At 33.4% G+C, this 18,454-nt stretch overlaps 1 protein-coding gene across 1 annotated transcript; it reads left to right on the top strand.

Moving 5' to 3' along the window:
* Nucleotides 1-410: 410 nt before the first annotated feature.
* Nucleotides 411-18,131, top strand: LOC120338089 (leucine-rich repeat and coiled-coil domain-containing protein 1-like). Its single transcript, XM_039406024.2, has 22 exons — nucleotides 411-654; nucleotides 1,417-1,606; nucleotides 2,694-2,846; nucleotides 3,305-3,444; nucleotides 4,232-4,341; nucleotides 5,616-5,727; nucleotides 6,308-6,450; nucleotides 7,198-7,290; nucleotides 7,817-7,916; nucleotides 8,933-9,055; nucleotides 9,164-9,259; nucleotides 9,887-10,021; nucleotides 10,518-10,657; nucleotides 11,122-11,323; nucleotides 12,144-12,329; nucleotides 13,052-13,226; nucleotides 14,207-14,370; nucleotides 14,884-14,979; nucleotides 15,497-15,609; nucleotides 16,214-16,351; nucleotides 16,844-16,979; nucleotides 17,382-18,131. Exons 1-22 carry the CDS (start codon nucleotides 508-510, stop codon nucleotides 17,508-17,510), a joined length of 3,021 nt encoding a protein of 1,006 aa, XP_039261958.2. The 5' UTR covers nucleotides 411-507; the 3' UTR covers nucleotides 17,511-18,131.
* Nucleotides 18,132-18,454: the final 323 nt, after the last annotated feature.

Genomic DNA, 18,454 nt, shown 5'->3' with positions numbered 1-18,454 from the left:
GGTTTGAAACACATACCCCATTTTACAGGCGCCAACTCGCAAAAGCACTCCTAAAAAAGTCACGAAAATTTTGCAATGGTAAAGTATAGGAAGAATTTTTCGGGGGTCAAAGGTCGGGGAAAGGTCCATTGGCCTACGGCAGTAAATAAGGAAGTGTATACTCGGGGAAACATTCCCAAATATAATCGGAGATTTATAAAGTTGTTATACATAAATACGCTACACAAACGCGATGCTCATATTTATGGAAAATTTAAATTGTTTCGCGACCCAGAGCGGACGGCTTCGCGACCCAAATTTGGTTCGCGACCCCGTAGTTTCGGACACCTGGACTAAATAATAAATCTCCCCTTCTCTCCCTATTGATATATCGTCAGTAGAGACCGCCAGAGAGTCAGCGGCGGTTGATTTGGAAACTAAATTGTAAACAATCGCTTTCATTCTGCTTTCACTTTTGCAGCTGAGTTAAAGTGAGGTGATTGTTTTATTAGTAAATAGACTAGTGAAATGTCGTTATCCAGTCAAGTTTGCGCGATAAAAGCTAATATATCGGCTTTTCATTCGTTGTGTTTGCACGAGGATGTTACATCGATCAATGTTCATAGCAACTCAATCAAAGATTTTTCAGGATTGCAAAATCTTCGGAAATTGAAGGTCAGTATTTTCAATACCGGTACCAGGCATGTCATTGTGATTGGAAGTTTCAACTTTGAAATGTTTAGTTTAATTTTTAGGCCTTTGAGCTGTTACGCGGCTTCACGGTGTGGCTCATCATGAAGGTTCGAATCCCATGTGGCTGGGATGGTTATGTGCGAGATGATTAATGGACTTTTTGCTGCCATAGAGTGGTCAACGCACGGTAACTGCTGGTCGGTTACGGCTTCCTCCACCAGTACGGCACACTATACAGATCGCGCAACATTGTCTCGTTTCAGATAAACCCATTTTACCGATGATCAAACAACCCTCCTTTGGGAGACGTCTGGACACTGATGTCCCTCAATATTGGAAATAATACAGTATAATGAAGTTACGCAAAATGCTACAAAAAAGCGCAATCTAATAACGTCATCATTGAATTCTTCGGGGAAAAAATAATCCGATTTACAGAAGGGAAAAATTTATTTTTTTTAGCAAAGAACTACAACGGAAGCTAGCATTGACATTCAAATTCAATTTAAAAATCCAGAACTTTCCCAAATACTTAAATACCAGTACCCATGTCAGGCTCTTGAGGTATGAGCATACCATCCTTATTTAGAGTTATCGAGTTTAAGAATGAGAAGAGTGGAAACTTCCATTTCTGCCTTCAGACAATTGTGATTGCTTGATTGTCAATGGTTTGATATTTCATACTTTGCATGAGTATATTTTAATCGTCGAAATAAGTTTATAAATATAATTTTCCTTTTCTAGGATCTTGATGTGTCATCAAATCTAATACAAAGTTTGTCAGGCTTACAAAGTCTCTCATCTCTTTGTGTGTTGAATCTGGCCTGCAATCATATCTCAGATCTTCAAGGACTTAGAACTTTAGTCAATTTAACATCAATAAATCTTTCATACAACAAAATAAAAACGTTGAGAGGATTCAGTGAAATGAATGGTAAGTGAATGAATGGCTAAAATCGAGGCAGTTAGTAACAATATAATGAGCTAATATTGAGAATATAAATATTTCTAGTTCGTCATTAGCTACTTCATTTATTGCACACTGGAAGTACCCGCCACAAGTGGATAATGCAAACAAAAATGTGATGTGAAAATACTGCTACAGTTTTTTATTTCTATTTTTTCAAATAAAAGTCAGTCTTGCGCGGAACGTTATACCATATTTAGCATGGGACATACCTGCTTAAATGGAAATTGATTGGGTTTAATATCAACTAAACATGTCTGTCACTGAGCACCAGACAGATTTACGGCGTTTACTTCACTAGACCCCAATGAAGTAATTGGCGTAGTTTGAAACCTGTGATACCAACACAGAGGTACCAAACGCTCTAGCCAATAGGCCGCGAGCCACAACCCGACCTGCCAAGCTATTTAGTGTGACCCTTGTTAATTAACACTTGGATTTTTCCCCATCAAGCATGAAATCCTAATCCGACAGTTTATGTTTGAAGAGGCACCCACATAGATAAAAATATGTGTTTTGTTGCTCTTGTCGCTGGGTTAAATGTTTCGCCAATCGCCATGTTGCCTCGTGCATTTATTATTGTAAGCCTCAGCGATAGCCGCTTCTTTTCTCTTGCCTTTCCTGCTCAATTTTTTATGTGTGGCCCGACTGTATGTCTGAGGTTAGTTATTTGGCCCACTGACAAAAAAGCCCTGCCCTGGACCATCGAAATACTCATTTCTAATAATTATTAAGAGAGGAAAAAATTTTTTGCACTATTTCATTTGTTTTCTTGCGTTATACACACCTTGTAGCAATGCGGTGTAAGTAGCGAAATCGAACTCATGACTTGTACTATTCTTTGTTTAATAATATTTATTATCAAAAATCTGCTTAATTATCAATATAAGCTTAGTTGCTTTGGAGAAAGGGTGTAAACTCTTGAGCTTGCTACGAATGCTACCTTAATTACCAAATGAAAAATCATGTCTTTTATCAAATTAATCATGTCAAGTTATCATATTAAAATTATGTTTTGATTCAAAATTAGATAATTGTTGGTTTTATTTTCTAGGTCCAGGATATAAACTTCAATCAATTGAACTCCATGGCAACCAGATTTCAAATATCTCGGATGTTACACCACATCTACGAGGAATATTACCTTTACGACATCTCATTCTTAGTTTTGATGATCAACATGATAATCCAGTGTGCAAAGAAAAAGGTTGGCCACATTTGCACAGTATATCTCTTTTAGAAAAAGTTTATTTAAAAAGGGATATTTTTCAAATGAGATATATTAATATTAACAACTCAAATTTAGATTGAAAATATGCATGGTACTTTTGAAAGCAATAATTTTTTTACCATATCAATCTGAACTGCTTCAAGTAATGTGTCAATGAATATTTGCACAACAGCTAAACATTAAATTCTGAAAATTTTTAAATACATCCAAGCCCTCCATTGTGATTTCAGTCAAAGATATGGGTGCCTCATTTAAAAGATTATGCATTTTTGTGCTTGGAGTAAATTTTCCTGAAAAATATGGAATTTTTGAAAATATTTTTCCTATTTAATTGTGAATTCTGCCCAAATAATTTCGAAATATCATTTTTGGGAGATGTGTTAGCCAGTTAAGTCATTAAAACTATTTACCAAAACATCTCAATTTGCTTTCAGATTACAGAAGTCAAATTTTAAATCTCCTACCTCAGTTATCTTCATTAGATAAGTTGGATCGAAACAATTTACCTATGATTCAAACTCCTGACAATATAATGGAAATGCTAGGATTAGATTTATCATTGGGAGATGTAGAGGTAATTTTTTATGTATGTTGTCATTGTCATCATAGATAGCACTGGGAGACAGACAGGTTTAAAATCACAATGGCTCTGTCTGTGGAACCTCAGCCTATTTTTAACCTTGAAACTGGGCTTCAACTCCACAGCCATTGATGTTTTTTATTATGACCCCAACCATAAAACATCAGCCCAAAGTCAATGTTGAGGCACAGGGACTCAAATCATTATTTAAGGGTTTCAAGTTTCTAATTGAAATTGCAAATTTATATTAATCAAATCAAAATGAGCTTTTAAATTAGCATTGGAAATTAAGTATTTAGAAAAATTTATTCTGAAAAGCTCAAATTTCTGAATTTTCATCTGATATTGGAAATTTATGAATGTGACATAAGTGGATGGTTATGTACTAAAGTCACTAAAATTTCTTTAAGCTTCATCTGCATCAATTATGGTATACTGGGCTACAACTCCAACTAAATGTCGAAAAATGCCACAGCTTTAGGCTCCGGCTCTCCAGCCCTGATAACAGGTTTGAAGTCTCAGATTTATACCCATGCCCCATCACCATTGTTGTAGTATGTTAGGTAGGTTGGCATGACTAGACATTGATCAATGGGCATATTATCCCTGCTTTTTAGAGCTGTTTGTACAAAAAAATTAATGTATGTCATGCATGAATGTGACTTCTCAGTTTTCACGTTCATCTGGTTGTAAAAAAATTATGACTCCAATATCTGCACTGATCCTATTGTATTTATTGCATAAAACAAGGTTTAACTTGGCTCTTTTTGTTTTGTGTCAGTTTACTTCAGATCCTCTTAGCAGCAGCCAGTCACAATCATCTCCTGATAAATCTACAATAAAAATGAAAACTCCAAATATTGATGCAGTTTTATGTAAAGTCAAATCAAGGTGAGATATTTGTTAGTTTTTCATTTTTCAAATTTTTCATACAACATCTTTATGCGTTTTCTACCCCGAGCAAGGCTCTACATAAGCAACCGCTGTTAGATTAGGATTAGAGCTCGACTGATATCACTTTTTGACGCCGATACCGATATCGATATATCAGCTAGCTGGTGGTCGATAACCGATATCGCAATGCCGATATTAATATAAATCATATTTTGAGCCACGCTTTTATGATGCACCTTGTGAGTCTGTAGTTTCATTTTGATATTTGTTATCATGGCAGCAAGACTTTTATTTAACTAACTTCAGTTAATGCTCGAACAAATGTTATTCTGTAACTTTTCCTGCTACTTCAATATCAGTCTAGCTATTTCCAAGAAAAAGAATTGTTAATCAGACGTTTTTAAATATAATTCTGGACATATGTTGAGGGTAATAAAAAATTATAAATTGATATATTTTAAAGTGAATCGTGATAAGATCCTTCGATATTGTGATAGCATATGTGCAGTTACATGTGAAATTTTTAATAACTTTGTTTCCAGAGACTCTCAATACCTTATTTAGTCAATAATAATGGATTAAGATTTTTTTTTAACTTTCAGCAAAATGATAAATAACCATCAATATAGACAAAACTGTTACCCCAGAAATTCAAAATTGAATTTGTGGATGTCACAAATTCGGAACTGACATTATTGCTTTGAGCTACCTGTACCATGTTTCTATGATTACTAACTCACCAGCTTCCAATCGATTCTATTCATAGAACCACCGTTTAATGCTGTTACTAAATTTGCCTTTTTCTCATTGTGTACTCTCTCAAAAACGTCACTTTATAAACGTCATTTTTACTCCAGATAATAACTTTTCAGTTATGACCATGCATGGAATGGCTAATCATAGGACAGCGGGAATTAGAAGAGACACCGAACGCAAAATGAAAGCGAGAGAAATACACAGGGGCGAGAGCCGTTGCAGCACGCAGCCCGGCGCTTGCCGGGTATGGCCGATATATATCGGCGGTTTACGGCGATATGATATATCGGCAAACACCCAATATCGGCCCGATATATCGGTCGAGCTCTAATTAGGATTGTGGTTTCGAAAACCGGAATTGGTGTGTCATTACCTAAACAATATATTATAGCAGGATTTTATCCTGGGATTATTATTTTAGGCTCTATCCTTATAATTTGGGAAAACTTTATATAAAGATTTGTAATTGAAATGACTGATAATATAACTTACAACTGTTGTTATTATTCAAACAGACCTCAGAATAGTTGTGCTGCAAAGGATGAGGATTCAATTGAATCAATTATTTCTTCAATGGTCTGCAATAAACCTACATCAGAAGAAAACCCAACACTGACACCAGAAAAGGTAACTTTAGGTTTATTGGAGATTATATCTTGTAAAAAATATGAAAGGCTCTGCGAGCAGATACATATTCAAATGAAAATAACCTGACAAATTATAATTCCATATTATTTTCAAAAGTATCAACACTGATTAATCATTGAATATCATATTAAAAAGTGGGTGCAGAAAGGTAATCATGTGGTCCATTTCTTTACTGTTTATCTGGTTGACTGTGGGTATAGCTAACAAAATCATGGATTCCAGATAAGAGAACAAGGAAGGCCAGTCTTATTGTACATGATCATCAAATTTGAATTCTCCTACTTTGCAAAGGACTTTACAGTTATTGGGCCATGCTAGGCACTAGGGAAATGCTTGCCATCACACGTCTAGTTAGTCTGCGCTTGTTTGCAGGTTTGAATCATGTGGTGAATAAACCTGCATGTACCAGGTTAAACTAAAATCGTTTCGTGGGCCGCATGATTCAAAATTGGCACTTCTCCACAATTTTTCTTTGTGGGCCGCATTTGGCTCGAGGGCCGCAGGTTGTCCACCCCGTCATATAGTATACAATTTTTTATGACTGCTGCCTTTTTATTAGGATGTGCAGGTAGATCAAGAAGTTCGTTTAAAATATCTCGAAGATCAACTTGCACATCTGGTTGCTGCAAGACAGGAAAAATCAACGAAGACTCAAAAAGAACAGGTCACTACTGAATCACAGTCAGGGAATAATATAATCAGGTAGTTGATATTTAGTGCAAATTTATTTGGTCATTAACACACGTATACTTGAGTTATTGAGTATTGCCTTTTGATTGTTAAATATTATCATTGTTTCAGGATATTCATGATACAATTAAATATTGTTCCAAATGAATCAAAAATTGGGATGCAAATTTTAATCTGGTATCGTATTAGTAATAGTAGTGATTTATTCAAAAATCCTATTGATGAATATTTTAGACCTCCTTTGTGCATATGAATTATTTTTTTTTTAATATAAACAGGCATAGCAGTATGTAAACATACTGTCCATGGATAGCAGTCTGAGCATTACTGGTTTATTTCTGGAGTGAATATTCAAATATATAATAATTCTTTTATCCTCTCTTGACTGATTAAAAATATGACATGTCTGATAATTATAGTTTTCAAAATATTATTACTTATTTTTTTTTTTGGAATCTATTTGGAACTGTGAATTTGATATCCATAGGGTAGGATTTACATATTTATCAAGGAGGAAAGGACAGCTGCTAAGACGCTTATCCAGTTACCAGTCCATGTCTGGTATGGGACTAGTTTGCCAGTTATTTGTTCCAGATGCATTGACTTGGTGGTGGAGGTGGTAACTGACCAGCGACCAAATCATGAAAGGCTAATATATTTTATTTTTTTAGAAAAACTTTCATATACAAAATATATTATTTTATCTCAATTAAAGGCTCAATTGAAGCCATTGAATGTTTGTTTCTTTGTATATTCTAGTACGGAGGCAAGTTCGTCATCGCCCCAACAAAAGATTATCAGACCAGTCAAAAGATTTCAGCAGCATGGATTCGGTGCAAGACAAAAACTAAGGTATAATAATGGACATGTTAATTATGCTAATTATCCTGCATTTGAGGCATTTGTAGTACAATTTTAAATAGTTTGGTATTCTTAAATTCTCTATGAATTATTTCGTTTTGAAATTTTCTAATTGCTTATCGATTCTAATCGGTAAGTATGTTGATAGGTATTTGTCTGTCTGTCTGTTAGATGCACGCGATATCTCACGAAAGCGAGATTGAACCTGCTCCAGATTTTGCATGTGCATTCATCTTATCTCGGACCAGAAGCCTATTGATTTTGGGCCAATTATGTCGTATAATTAGCGAGTTATTAATTAATTAGTGATGGGACACAAGGTGTCACTATGAAGTAAGAGCGCTGTTTTGGGGGATCCCCTAACTTTCGATCGATAAGTCTTCGGCCTCTGACCGATATTCTCGTTTACTCTATTGTGCAGATTAATCACTTTTAATTTAAAATTGTATATAAATATTCTAAAATGTATGAGTATGAAAATATTCATTTAGATTCTCTTATTTATTTGTTCCAATAGTTCAGAGAAAAAAACACAATCTAAAGTACCTCTAAGAAAACAGTCTGGAGAATCCAAATCCACTCGACATGTTGGTCCAGAAGAAAAAGAAACTTATCTGGTGAGTTATTGAGAGTATATCATTTGTTGAATATTTTTTATTCAATGTTTTTATAGATTTATGATAGGATTTACATATTTATCCAGAGGGAGGGGACGGAACTAATCCGAGTTTCCAGATTGTTCTTTGTAATGTTAATTTTGGAAAATAATTGTTCGCACTTCGCACACATATGTACTTCCAAACATCGATGTGAATTTTTTCATATGGTTTGTCGAATTTGGATAAAGATTAGATCATTCAAGAGGATACTTTTTATGAAAATCAAGCAGTGATACATCTGTCGGATGGCATATGGATTTTATTTTCTCCTTGCATTGCATCGTAGCTCTATTCGAATATTTCATGCGCCATTGAACCCTTCGCACATAGCATCATATTTTCTGCGTGATGCCATTTGTCTATTTATAGATAAGTTTTAGGCTCGTTAAATGAGTCGCTGTTCACTAAATTGTCAGGTTTTAATTTTTTACGCCAAGAATATAGTCGACGCCTCGAGCGTGAATTATAAATTTACTTCAACGCTGAAACTGCCGTTTTGTCACTATAATTTAGTGAAGCTTTGCGGGTCACATTATTTTACTCCGCAGGCGGTAGTTTGCCGACCCCTGCTTTAAAACGCAGCCATCCCTGGGTCACAGCTAACTGTCCAGTTGGGTATGTAACTAGCTAACAATTCATCATTCAAAACGCAAAATTCTAGATCAACATATCCCAACCGGGGAGAAATTTTGTCCTTTTCGGGCATCAATTTTGTTTTGTATTCGCTGCAGTATTATTAAGGAGGAATAAAGAGTTTCGAAATAGGCAAAGTGAGACATTTCATAAAAAAAGGTTTAGCATCCACTCTACTAGATTGATGTGTGTTTTTTTAAATCGGACTTGAGATTTGCCATCTCTGGATTACCAACCTCAAGTTATGCTTGATATATGTTTTAATAATATGCATCCAAGTGGAAAGATTCACTGTATATTTTGAATGCATATTTGAACAAAGGGAATCTCCTTTTTTTCAGAACTTAGTGAAAGAGCTTGAAAATGAAAGAGAGAGAAGATGGAAATCAGAGCAAGCTGCAAAAAGATTAGCTCAACTTGTTCGAGACATGAATTCGGATAAAATTGAGGGAAAATCTTTACAGGTGAGAGTTCGTTTATTAACTTCTTTCAATCTAGTATATGTTTAGTTTGTCTCTCGCTTGTTTACACATTAAAAGTATGCTCATGTATAGGCCTATTTAATATTTTAGGAAATGGCGGCACAAACGGCAGAACGGTTGAAGCAAGCATTATTAAAAGAAAGGGAAAATACAGATGAAATGAAGAATGAAGTATTAGAATACAAAGTATGTTGTCATAAATTATTTTCAATATTTGACCAAAAATTCTTTTGAGAGTATTTTCCTCTTCTCAAATGTTTACATAAACTGATTTGAATTACTCATCGTGTTCTACTCCTGATATACCGCCATATTTACCTTTTCATTTTAAAGCGTGAGTTTCCTCAACTTGTGAGTGTGATTCACTTGAGTGAGTTTATGCTTTTTTGAGGGACAGTCATTTAGAGAGAGTGAGTTGTTTAAAGGTGAGTTTCATTTATTCTGAGTGCGAGTCAGGTGATTTCCACCTATGATGTGATTCGCTTGGGTGAGTCTTCTCTACCTACCTATGAGTGTGAGTCACTCAGTTGAGTTTTCTTTACTTCTCAGTTTGAGTCACTTAAGTGTGTTGACTAGGTTTGAAAGATTTATCAATAAAATAATTAAAATTCCAAATATTCCATTTTTTAATCTTCAATATTTTGAAGCGGAGCTTTTGGGTTACTTTTCGTTAGCAATGACAAATTTTCTCGTATTTGGGACTTCGTGGGTTCCAGTGTTGTTTCTTTGGGACTTATACTGTTCTCTACCTTCTTTATTGAACAATCATATTTATAGAACACTATAACTTTGTTTTTTGGACTGTTTTTGCAGGAAAAACTGGCTGAAATGTCTGATGAAATGGCATCGTGTAAGAAAACAATAGAAGAACAACAACAATCATTGAACATAATGGAAACAAATTTAGCGAAGGTTTCCTCAGATAGATCAAAAATATCAGCAACACAGGTAAAAATGCAAATATTTGGTATCAGAAACTGTTATCTTGCATTGAATGTTCTGAAAAATCGGAAACCAAAAATCACAAAAAAACATTAATTTTAATGATATTATTCCTTAGTAAAATACTCTTAGACAATTCTTATTTACAATCGTTTACTGACAGGTAGGACGATATAATTTCTGTAAAGATCAGAATATTTTTGCTGTGGCATTGATGTAGGAATGCAAGTTCGAATCCTGTGGAGGATATTCATGTGTAAGACGATTGCTTGGCTCTCCACTGCCATAGAGTGGTTCATGTAACCGCTGGTCGGTTACGGCTTCCTCCACCATGATTCTATGCATCTGAAATAAATAACTTGTGAACTAATTCCATACCTGGTATGCACTGGTAACTGGACGAGAGGCCTGATACATCATATGAATAAGTCTTACTTTCCTCTCCCCTCGGATGAATCTAAAATGCTAATCTCAGTTTTAAATTTGAACTATTCATTCCAAGGCAAAGAAAATGCATGAGTACGAGATGAAAGTGTCTGCATCTATGAGAGAAGTCGAAATTCAGAAATCATTGAATTCAAAATTAGAACATCGCATACAGGAATTACAAGAAATTCTAATTAAAAGAGAACAAGAACATAGGTATATGGGTCTTGATAACTGTTTTTGAATGTGGTGATCAACTTCAAAGTAACTGAGCTTTGGGGAAATATACAGAGTGTCCATAAAATCTCTACTCATTATTTGACTTTGCAATAATTTTTCAAATTTATAAAGGTATTTTAATGCTATAGTAAACAATGCCAGAAAATGAATGCCATGTCTTCAGTGTCTTGTGATTAGTAAGTAATATGGTAATGAAATCCAATCGACATCTGATTAGAATCATCAATTTTGGGAATTTCATCTATTGATAAATTGATCGCAATTCCATAGCCTTATCTTATATTTGTCTCGACTTATCTTGGCAAATCAGCAAATTGTCAACTTTACTGCTGTGTGGTCATAAATTCAACTCTAATTAATTCAATTCTGAAACTACTTGACTTTGCAAATTCGGAATAAGTTTACATGCAGAAAAATTGAGTGTTCCCTTATATACACAGGAAAGAAACTGAGAATATGTTCACTGCAGATAGCTTGGAATTTCGAAACGCAGTTTCCCATGAAGTTAACAGGGAAGAAAAACGACACCGAGAAGAAATCAAATCTCTCCAACAATGTATCGTAACTTTACGAAACCAATACACTGAGTTGGAAGATGAATTCAGACAAGCATTGCATATTGAAGCAAACAGATATGAAAAGGTATAAAGAATATTGAAATTTATATAGTCAAACTAGTCTAAACTAATATGCCTTATTAGTTAATATATGGTACTGATTTATAGAACTATTTGATCAAAAAGACTGAAAACTTTAGTTACGCACTTATACATATGTGTGAGGTACAATGACAAATATTGTTATTGTACACAAAGTATACATATAGTAGATCGTTCTGTTGTTATGCTCTTTTTGTTGATGTTCATCTTGTTAGTTTTTTTCTTGTTGTTGTGGTGAAAAAAACTCTTTTCTCATCAACTACTGTACCAATTGCTTTCATATTTCCAATGGTTAAAGATTGTATTTTTCACTAGACGGCTATTACTTTTATTCAATTCAACTATTAAATTTCAATTATGGGCAGTTTTACACATAAAAGTTCTAAAATTCCAACATAACATATAAATTTTTTGCCAAATGGCTTTGGTTCAATTATCAACTGACCGTACATTGCGATGGAAACTCTGGAATGATCATTCTTGCGTATTCGGTTATTTTATTGCATCGATAAAATTGTGCAAGCTAACAACATGTACCGCTACGTTTGCACTAATTTTCAATTATAAATTAAATGTCCCCTAACGAGTTTATTTCTTGGTTAAATTTAAATTTTCAATGAAATTGTTGGGCTTTGAATTCTTTTCTATTTCAAATTTGGGCCTCACTTAAAGAAGTTTGCCAAAAACAGCTTTATCAACTTGCTCATCGCAAGTATTCACGACCAGAGCTAAATTTTGCTGGACTCTCCAGCTCTTAACTACATGAAGAAGGTGTTCACACATTTTGGATTCTGTATTTTCAGGCTGATGCTCAATATACCCAATGTTCCGGAGAATTGGAAAGAATACAGGTTGCATATCGTAGAACTAAAGAAAAAGAGGAAAAATCAAGGTCAATCATCACTGAACTGACAGCTGTTGCTAAGGAACAAAAAATTAAAATTATGGAACTATCAAAAAGCAAGCAAGAGATACTGCAACAATATAAGGTTGATTTTTACAAATTGATCCAGCTCTGTTATACAGTGTGCGATAGGAATTTCTTCAAATATGTAAATCTGAATATAGTAAATCCAAAGGAAATAGAAATTTTTTATTGCTGACTTGATGAGTTTTTATTTTATAATGAACATTTTGTTGAAAGTTGTCATAATGATTGAGTTTCTAATCGACTTTGTTGAACAATATGTGCACTTTGAATAATCATGCCTTTTTTTATCAAAATTATATAAAACTTAATTCATGGGGGAATCAAGATTATCTTTATTTTTCTGAGTATTTATAATATAATATTTAAAATTTGATGTGACGATGTAGTCTAGTGGTTAGAGCAGTGGTTCACAACCTTATTGTTGAATTACTATCCTTGCCTATTTTGGAACTCTCTACTCCATCCTCACCTTGCATAAAAACTACTTTATTTGTTCAATTTTTAAAGGATCCTTAGCTATTGATATGGGCAAGTCGCACTCCCGCTTATGTACAATTTACAGGTGTAAAGAGTATTGTATAAAGAGTATTATAGTAATAATAAACAACTAAAGAATATTAGTAATACTACAGGAAATGTGAAGAAAAATTCCTTCTCAAGAAAGATTTATAGCAAATAAGGTGCGCTCATAAAGGCTTTCCTGAGTATAGGCGGGTGAAGTTCGAACAAACATTACTTAATATAATTTATTCAAACATAAAATAATTTTTTACATTTTAGGAAAGAATTTTGAACCTTGAAATAACTGCTGAAGAAGGTCGTAAGAAAGGAGTCCAATTAGAGTTAGTAAAACAAGAGAAATCAAGACTTATTTCACAACTTGCTGCAGTACAATCTGTAGTTGATGGTTTGAGGGATGAGAGAAAATTATGGGGTCATGAACTTGCACAACAAGGTAATTGGTTCTATATTAGTATTAGTACACACTCAGACCATAGAAAACTTTTTTTCCTTGATTTATTTTTATATTATTCTATTACATTCAAATCTAATATTTGGGGCACACTGAATGTCCGTTTTTCCATGATATTTATTATTCTCCTTCATCTTCATTTTTTGATTTCTGATCTGATATTTTCTGTATAATCTGATAACAACGCAGTGAAAACAAAGTACCTCATGTCGCAATTTTCAGAAATAGACTTTTTAACCTTCTTTTATCATGGATCAGACGCCATCTTTTGATTTGGGTTTCAAAACTGTACCTGTTTTATGTTTGATTTTAAGTGGTGGCTTATGTTTATTATTAGGTTCGAATCCTTCAATCAAACTATTACATAAATGAGTTTTTTTTTTCAAAACTGTAAAAGGTGGCGTTTAATATTGTATCTTTTTAATATCTTTTTCTGGTATAACTTTGCTCTATTTTCTTTATTAACCTTATAAAAGCTTTTTTGTGACTGAGGGTGGCCCAGTTTGTTTTTGAGGCTATTTCCCATTATTTGTTTTCTGGAACAGTGTACAATCTTCCACTATAACCATATTTTCAATAAACTACACATATCTACCGATGTCTACAGGTTGACACAATTAAGAAAATTTATTTACCGCCGCAAAACTGTTTGTGTATGACTGTGTCTAAAAATTTTAGTAATCTGGAACACTTTGCTCAAATGTTTTGTTCTCTCTTGAAGTTCTGGGTTTTTCAGTCATTCTGTAATTATATAAATATGATTTGTGTTCTTGTCCGATTCAACTGCAGAGAATATGGGACATTATCAATTGCAATTCAATAATACATTGTTCATTCGATTTTCCAATCTATTCTTTTGCAAACTAAAAATTGATACAAGAATTTTTGTACTTTCATCCTCTTCTATTTTTGATCCTTGTTAATTGCGAAGATAAATAAATGCACCTGATTTTCCATTCAAGGTGCGTCACTAGCACAAGATCGTGGAAGATTGGAATCTAAAATAGAAAGTTTGATGCAAGAGATTTTATCGATGAGAAAACAAAATGAAAGAGATCTTGACGCTCTGAAAATTAAAACTAAAATAGTCGACGATCAAACAGATACTATCCATAATATGAAAGAGGTAATGTTTCAAGTATATTCATGTAGTATTTATTTATCTAGTGTGTCAATCTAGATTCCACAACACCCTAGGGTTCTGGCAGTACAGTTCTGTTTCTGGCCGCAGGTTCCTATTCAAATCTGAGGAGTGTTTTATTATTTATTTCACTCTACAAAAATGTTGAAAACCACTGTTGGAGACAATATTGGTCTCGAATATAATAATCTTTTTTCATTACCGTTCATGTTTTTTTTGAATTGGTATACTTCAAGTATGTAAACCTAATGGCTAATGGATTGATGTTTTTTTGTCGAAAATATGTTACTCATAGATAAAATTGGACTTATTAGTTAATTTCTAAAACTCTGACATGAAGGTGACTGCGAGTGAAAATCATTGTCAATCCAGAGTTAGAATTGGTTTTCACATTTACGCAGATATGCATGAAATGTCTAAATAAACTCACTCAAGTAACTCACTCACTACACAATTGATTCACCTTTGTGATTCCTAATAAATTTCTTGTTTTGCTAGGCACTCGTTGAAAAAGATCAAGAAATGTCTCGAATACAACAAGAGAGTCTTGATTTGCAGAAAAAACTCGAGCAAGATATCGAGGATGCATTACATGTGAATTTTATTTTAAAACTCTTAAAAAATTATGATTTGGTTATGATAAATGAGCTTATTTTTGTGATTTTCCTGATTTTTGGTGGGGAAATACTAAATGTGATTATGTGGCAAATTTTCTATTATTGTCAGGAATATTCTTGACCAATCTGTTTGATAATTTAGAATTATTGGACATGAAGTGGACTTATGGATCGTTTTGCTAATATTTTGTTGTTGCTGAGAAATAATCTCTGATCTCCGAAACTAATTTTTACTAAAAGATGAAAGAAGTCACCAGAAGGCTATTTATTACTTTTTAAAATTTCTTCAACTCACTCTTTGTCCTATGGAATCCGATATTTTACACAAAGTTTAGCTGTTTTATTTAATTTAAATGGGAACACTTTTTATTCCACCATACTTGACCGCCACTGGTCAAACTTGTTCACCTACATTTTAAGCCTAAACTAACACCTTTTTTGGTTAGCAATATTTTTCAAGTATTTGGTTTTAGTTTAGCACTTTTATACAACAGGATAATGCATCACTCAGTGAACGAAACAACATCTTAGAAGACAGAAAGAAAGAATTAAAAGAACAACTTTTAGATTCTGAAAAAGAATTTGATAATTTAAAACAAGTTCACAGGTAAATGAGTGACATTTGTGAAACTTTGATTTTGAAAATTATCATTTCTGCCCTAAACAAGGTTTTAGGCAAGAGATTAGTCAAACATCAGGGGATTTATTATTCAGGAAAATTTATTTTTTTTAGTTTTATTGCATGGAAGTGTGATTTTGTCTTTTATTTTAGGAATTGTATAAATTAGAAGTATAAATTTATGCTGGAAAATTAGTAGTAATGGAAACCTAATAAGTTTTGCTGAAATTCCCCTGGGTGAGGAAAGTAGCAGTGAACAAAAGCTGGCAGCAACACTCAAAGGAGTAATATCTGATTAAACTTGATACATAATGGGGAAATTTTTTTTTTTTACAGTACTGTATTATCGGTGGCCTGGCAACTAACCAACTAACAACCCCCACCAGAGATAATATGGGACCCCCAGGTGCCCTGTAAAAACTCCCAACTCCTGACTTCACGGCCCTAAATCATTTCATGGTTTATGGGATTGAAATTTTAATCATGACGTAGCTTACAAAATTAAATACAATTTGCTTGTGATGCTGAACATGATTACTGTCTTGATTGGGACCGAAGTGTCCTTGACATTGTATTTATAATTGTTTAATAGCAAATTGGTGAAAAAATGGGCTGAAAAAGGACAAGTTTTATCTCAAGTTGAGCTTCAAGTTCGACAAATGAAAGAAACCTTTGATAAAAAGGAGTTGAAGTTGATTAAAGAGAGAGATGATGCAATCTCAGCTAAACAGTAAGTTGTGATAAACTTACGTTACTCAAATAATTGACTGGAATCTACTTTCTGTACATGGCTGGTGAGATAAATCTAATGGACCTCTTTCAACTTTAAGTACTGGAAAATTGGAGGTAGTTGATAAGATAGGTAATTTCGCCGTTTAGGAAACCTTGCGAGAATTTTGATAATACATGCCGGTCGCATACACGCATGAGCAGCAAAAAATACAAATGATTCAGTGATAAATGCGGACACATATTAGCCCGGGCATTCTTGGTCTTACATTGTGGTCAAAACCAAATTGAAAGCGATTTTAACAACTTACCAACAACAGTTCTAAGCCTACTGACAAGACGAATAACAACAACAATTTAACAAAACCTATCCACATATGCACACATTCAAAGCCATGAATGATTATTGAAGCAATTGTACAAAAATTTATCTTGCTGTTGTACTTAATCTAATTAGTCTTATAGTTACAAATCACAATTTTTCTTTTTCTAGCTTACTCACTGAAAGAATGGAAAGAGTAGATGGTGCATTCCGAGAACAATTAGAAACAGCAAATTGTTCTCATGAAGAAGAAATGCGAAGAATGAAAAAGAATCATGATAATGAATTAGAAGTAATGAAGAGAAAGGTAATTTGAATCTTGTTAACCAAGGATATAGATATATTGAGAAATTTTTTCATGGTACGAATTCCCAGTTTATGGTTTATTGAGATGAAAAACACCTTTTTTCCGAAGAGTATTTTCTTCTGCAGAAGGTATCGTTCTCGAAATTTTAAATTTTGGCGAAGTGAGAAAATAGTGAGAAATTATGTTTTGACACAATTCGAAATTTACAACGTAATAGTAAAAATTATTTATGTAAAATTTTTCTGATGTAAATGAAGCAATTTTAAATATGTATTTGATATTCTATATTCGAATTTCTATATAGAATTAGAAATAGTAAATTATTCGATTTTGGCCATTCTTGGTTCAACTTTCGCTATGTTCAACCGACGAAATATGTTATCCTTGGGATTAACAATTCAGGTTCACTCAGTAGAAGAAGAAATGAGAGAAGTGTTACGAGATGCTGATCGACAGAAGAAAAATATGGAAGCTAAGTTAAAAAGAATTACTTCGGCATTCACAGAATTACAGGAAGGATTTGCAGATTGATATCAGTGTTTTTTTGTAATTGTAATCAGGGATATAGATGGTGGCAGAATGTCTGCTGTTTCGGATTTCGACGACTGAAAGCTTCCGAGGAATCTATCAATATCAGAAAATTGGTCTATTCAAAATAGTTTGTATGCTTCCCGTTTTACTTTTTATGGGTTCAAATTCTGGTCTACGAATGGAATACAAAATATATGTAGAGGAAATGTATTATCTTTTTTAGGATATAATACAAAGTTAAAATTTTTTTATTTTGCATATCAAGTACACTGTGTTTAGCGTAGATTTGCGTTTTCAAACTGTTGTGATTCCGTATTGAGGCATTGTAAATATTTCATATCAGTTGAAGGATCTGTTGTTCTGACTATGAAGGATCACAAAACTTCCAAAGTTACTTTTCGTCTGTGACCATCACAAAATTAATTTTTGTTTTTGTAAAAAAGTGAGCTAGCGAGTAGCTTAACTTTTCTTATTGTGCCTTTCTCCCATTTTTTCAACACTTTTTTATTTTAATTTATTGATATATAAGACGTGACATAAAAATTCTTTTTTTTGTATTGTAAGGTAGAGTATCGGTGTGCTAACCTTATCTTCAGAGTTATAAATTTTCATACATTTCCATTTTTTTGGTTTGTTTGTTTGTTAGTTGTGGGATTTGAAAAGTTTTCGTATCTGCCGTAGGCATGTTGCTTATGCACCAACCATTTATTCTGGTTTCGTATTATATTATATAACAATATATCTTTTGAAGAATAGGTATCCGTCGGCAGTTGACTTCTAAACAATTTAAGAAAATCGCTTTTCTTTACTAATAACCCTATAGATTTAAAATTCCCATTAGTAATAAAATAAAAAGGTATCATTCTTTTTTTTTATGGATCTCGATATTTAACTCGTAATTTAAGTCGTTCTATGTATCATGCGCCACTACGTCTCTATCCGTC

The sequence above is a fragment of the Styela clava genome, chromosome 10, assembly GCF_964204865.1.
Source record: "Styela clava chromosome 10, kaStyClav1.hap1.2, whole genome shotgun sequence".
Taxonomy (NCBI): domain Eukaryota; kingdom Metazoa; phylum Chordata; class Ascidiacea; order Stolidobranchia; family Styelidae; genus Styela; species Styela clava.
Note: the sequence above shows the minus strand (reverse complement) of the source record. Positions and strands in the feature narration are given on the sequence as shown.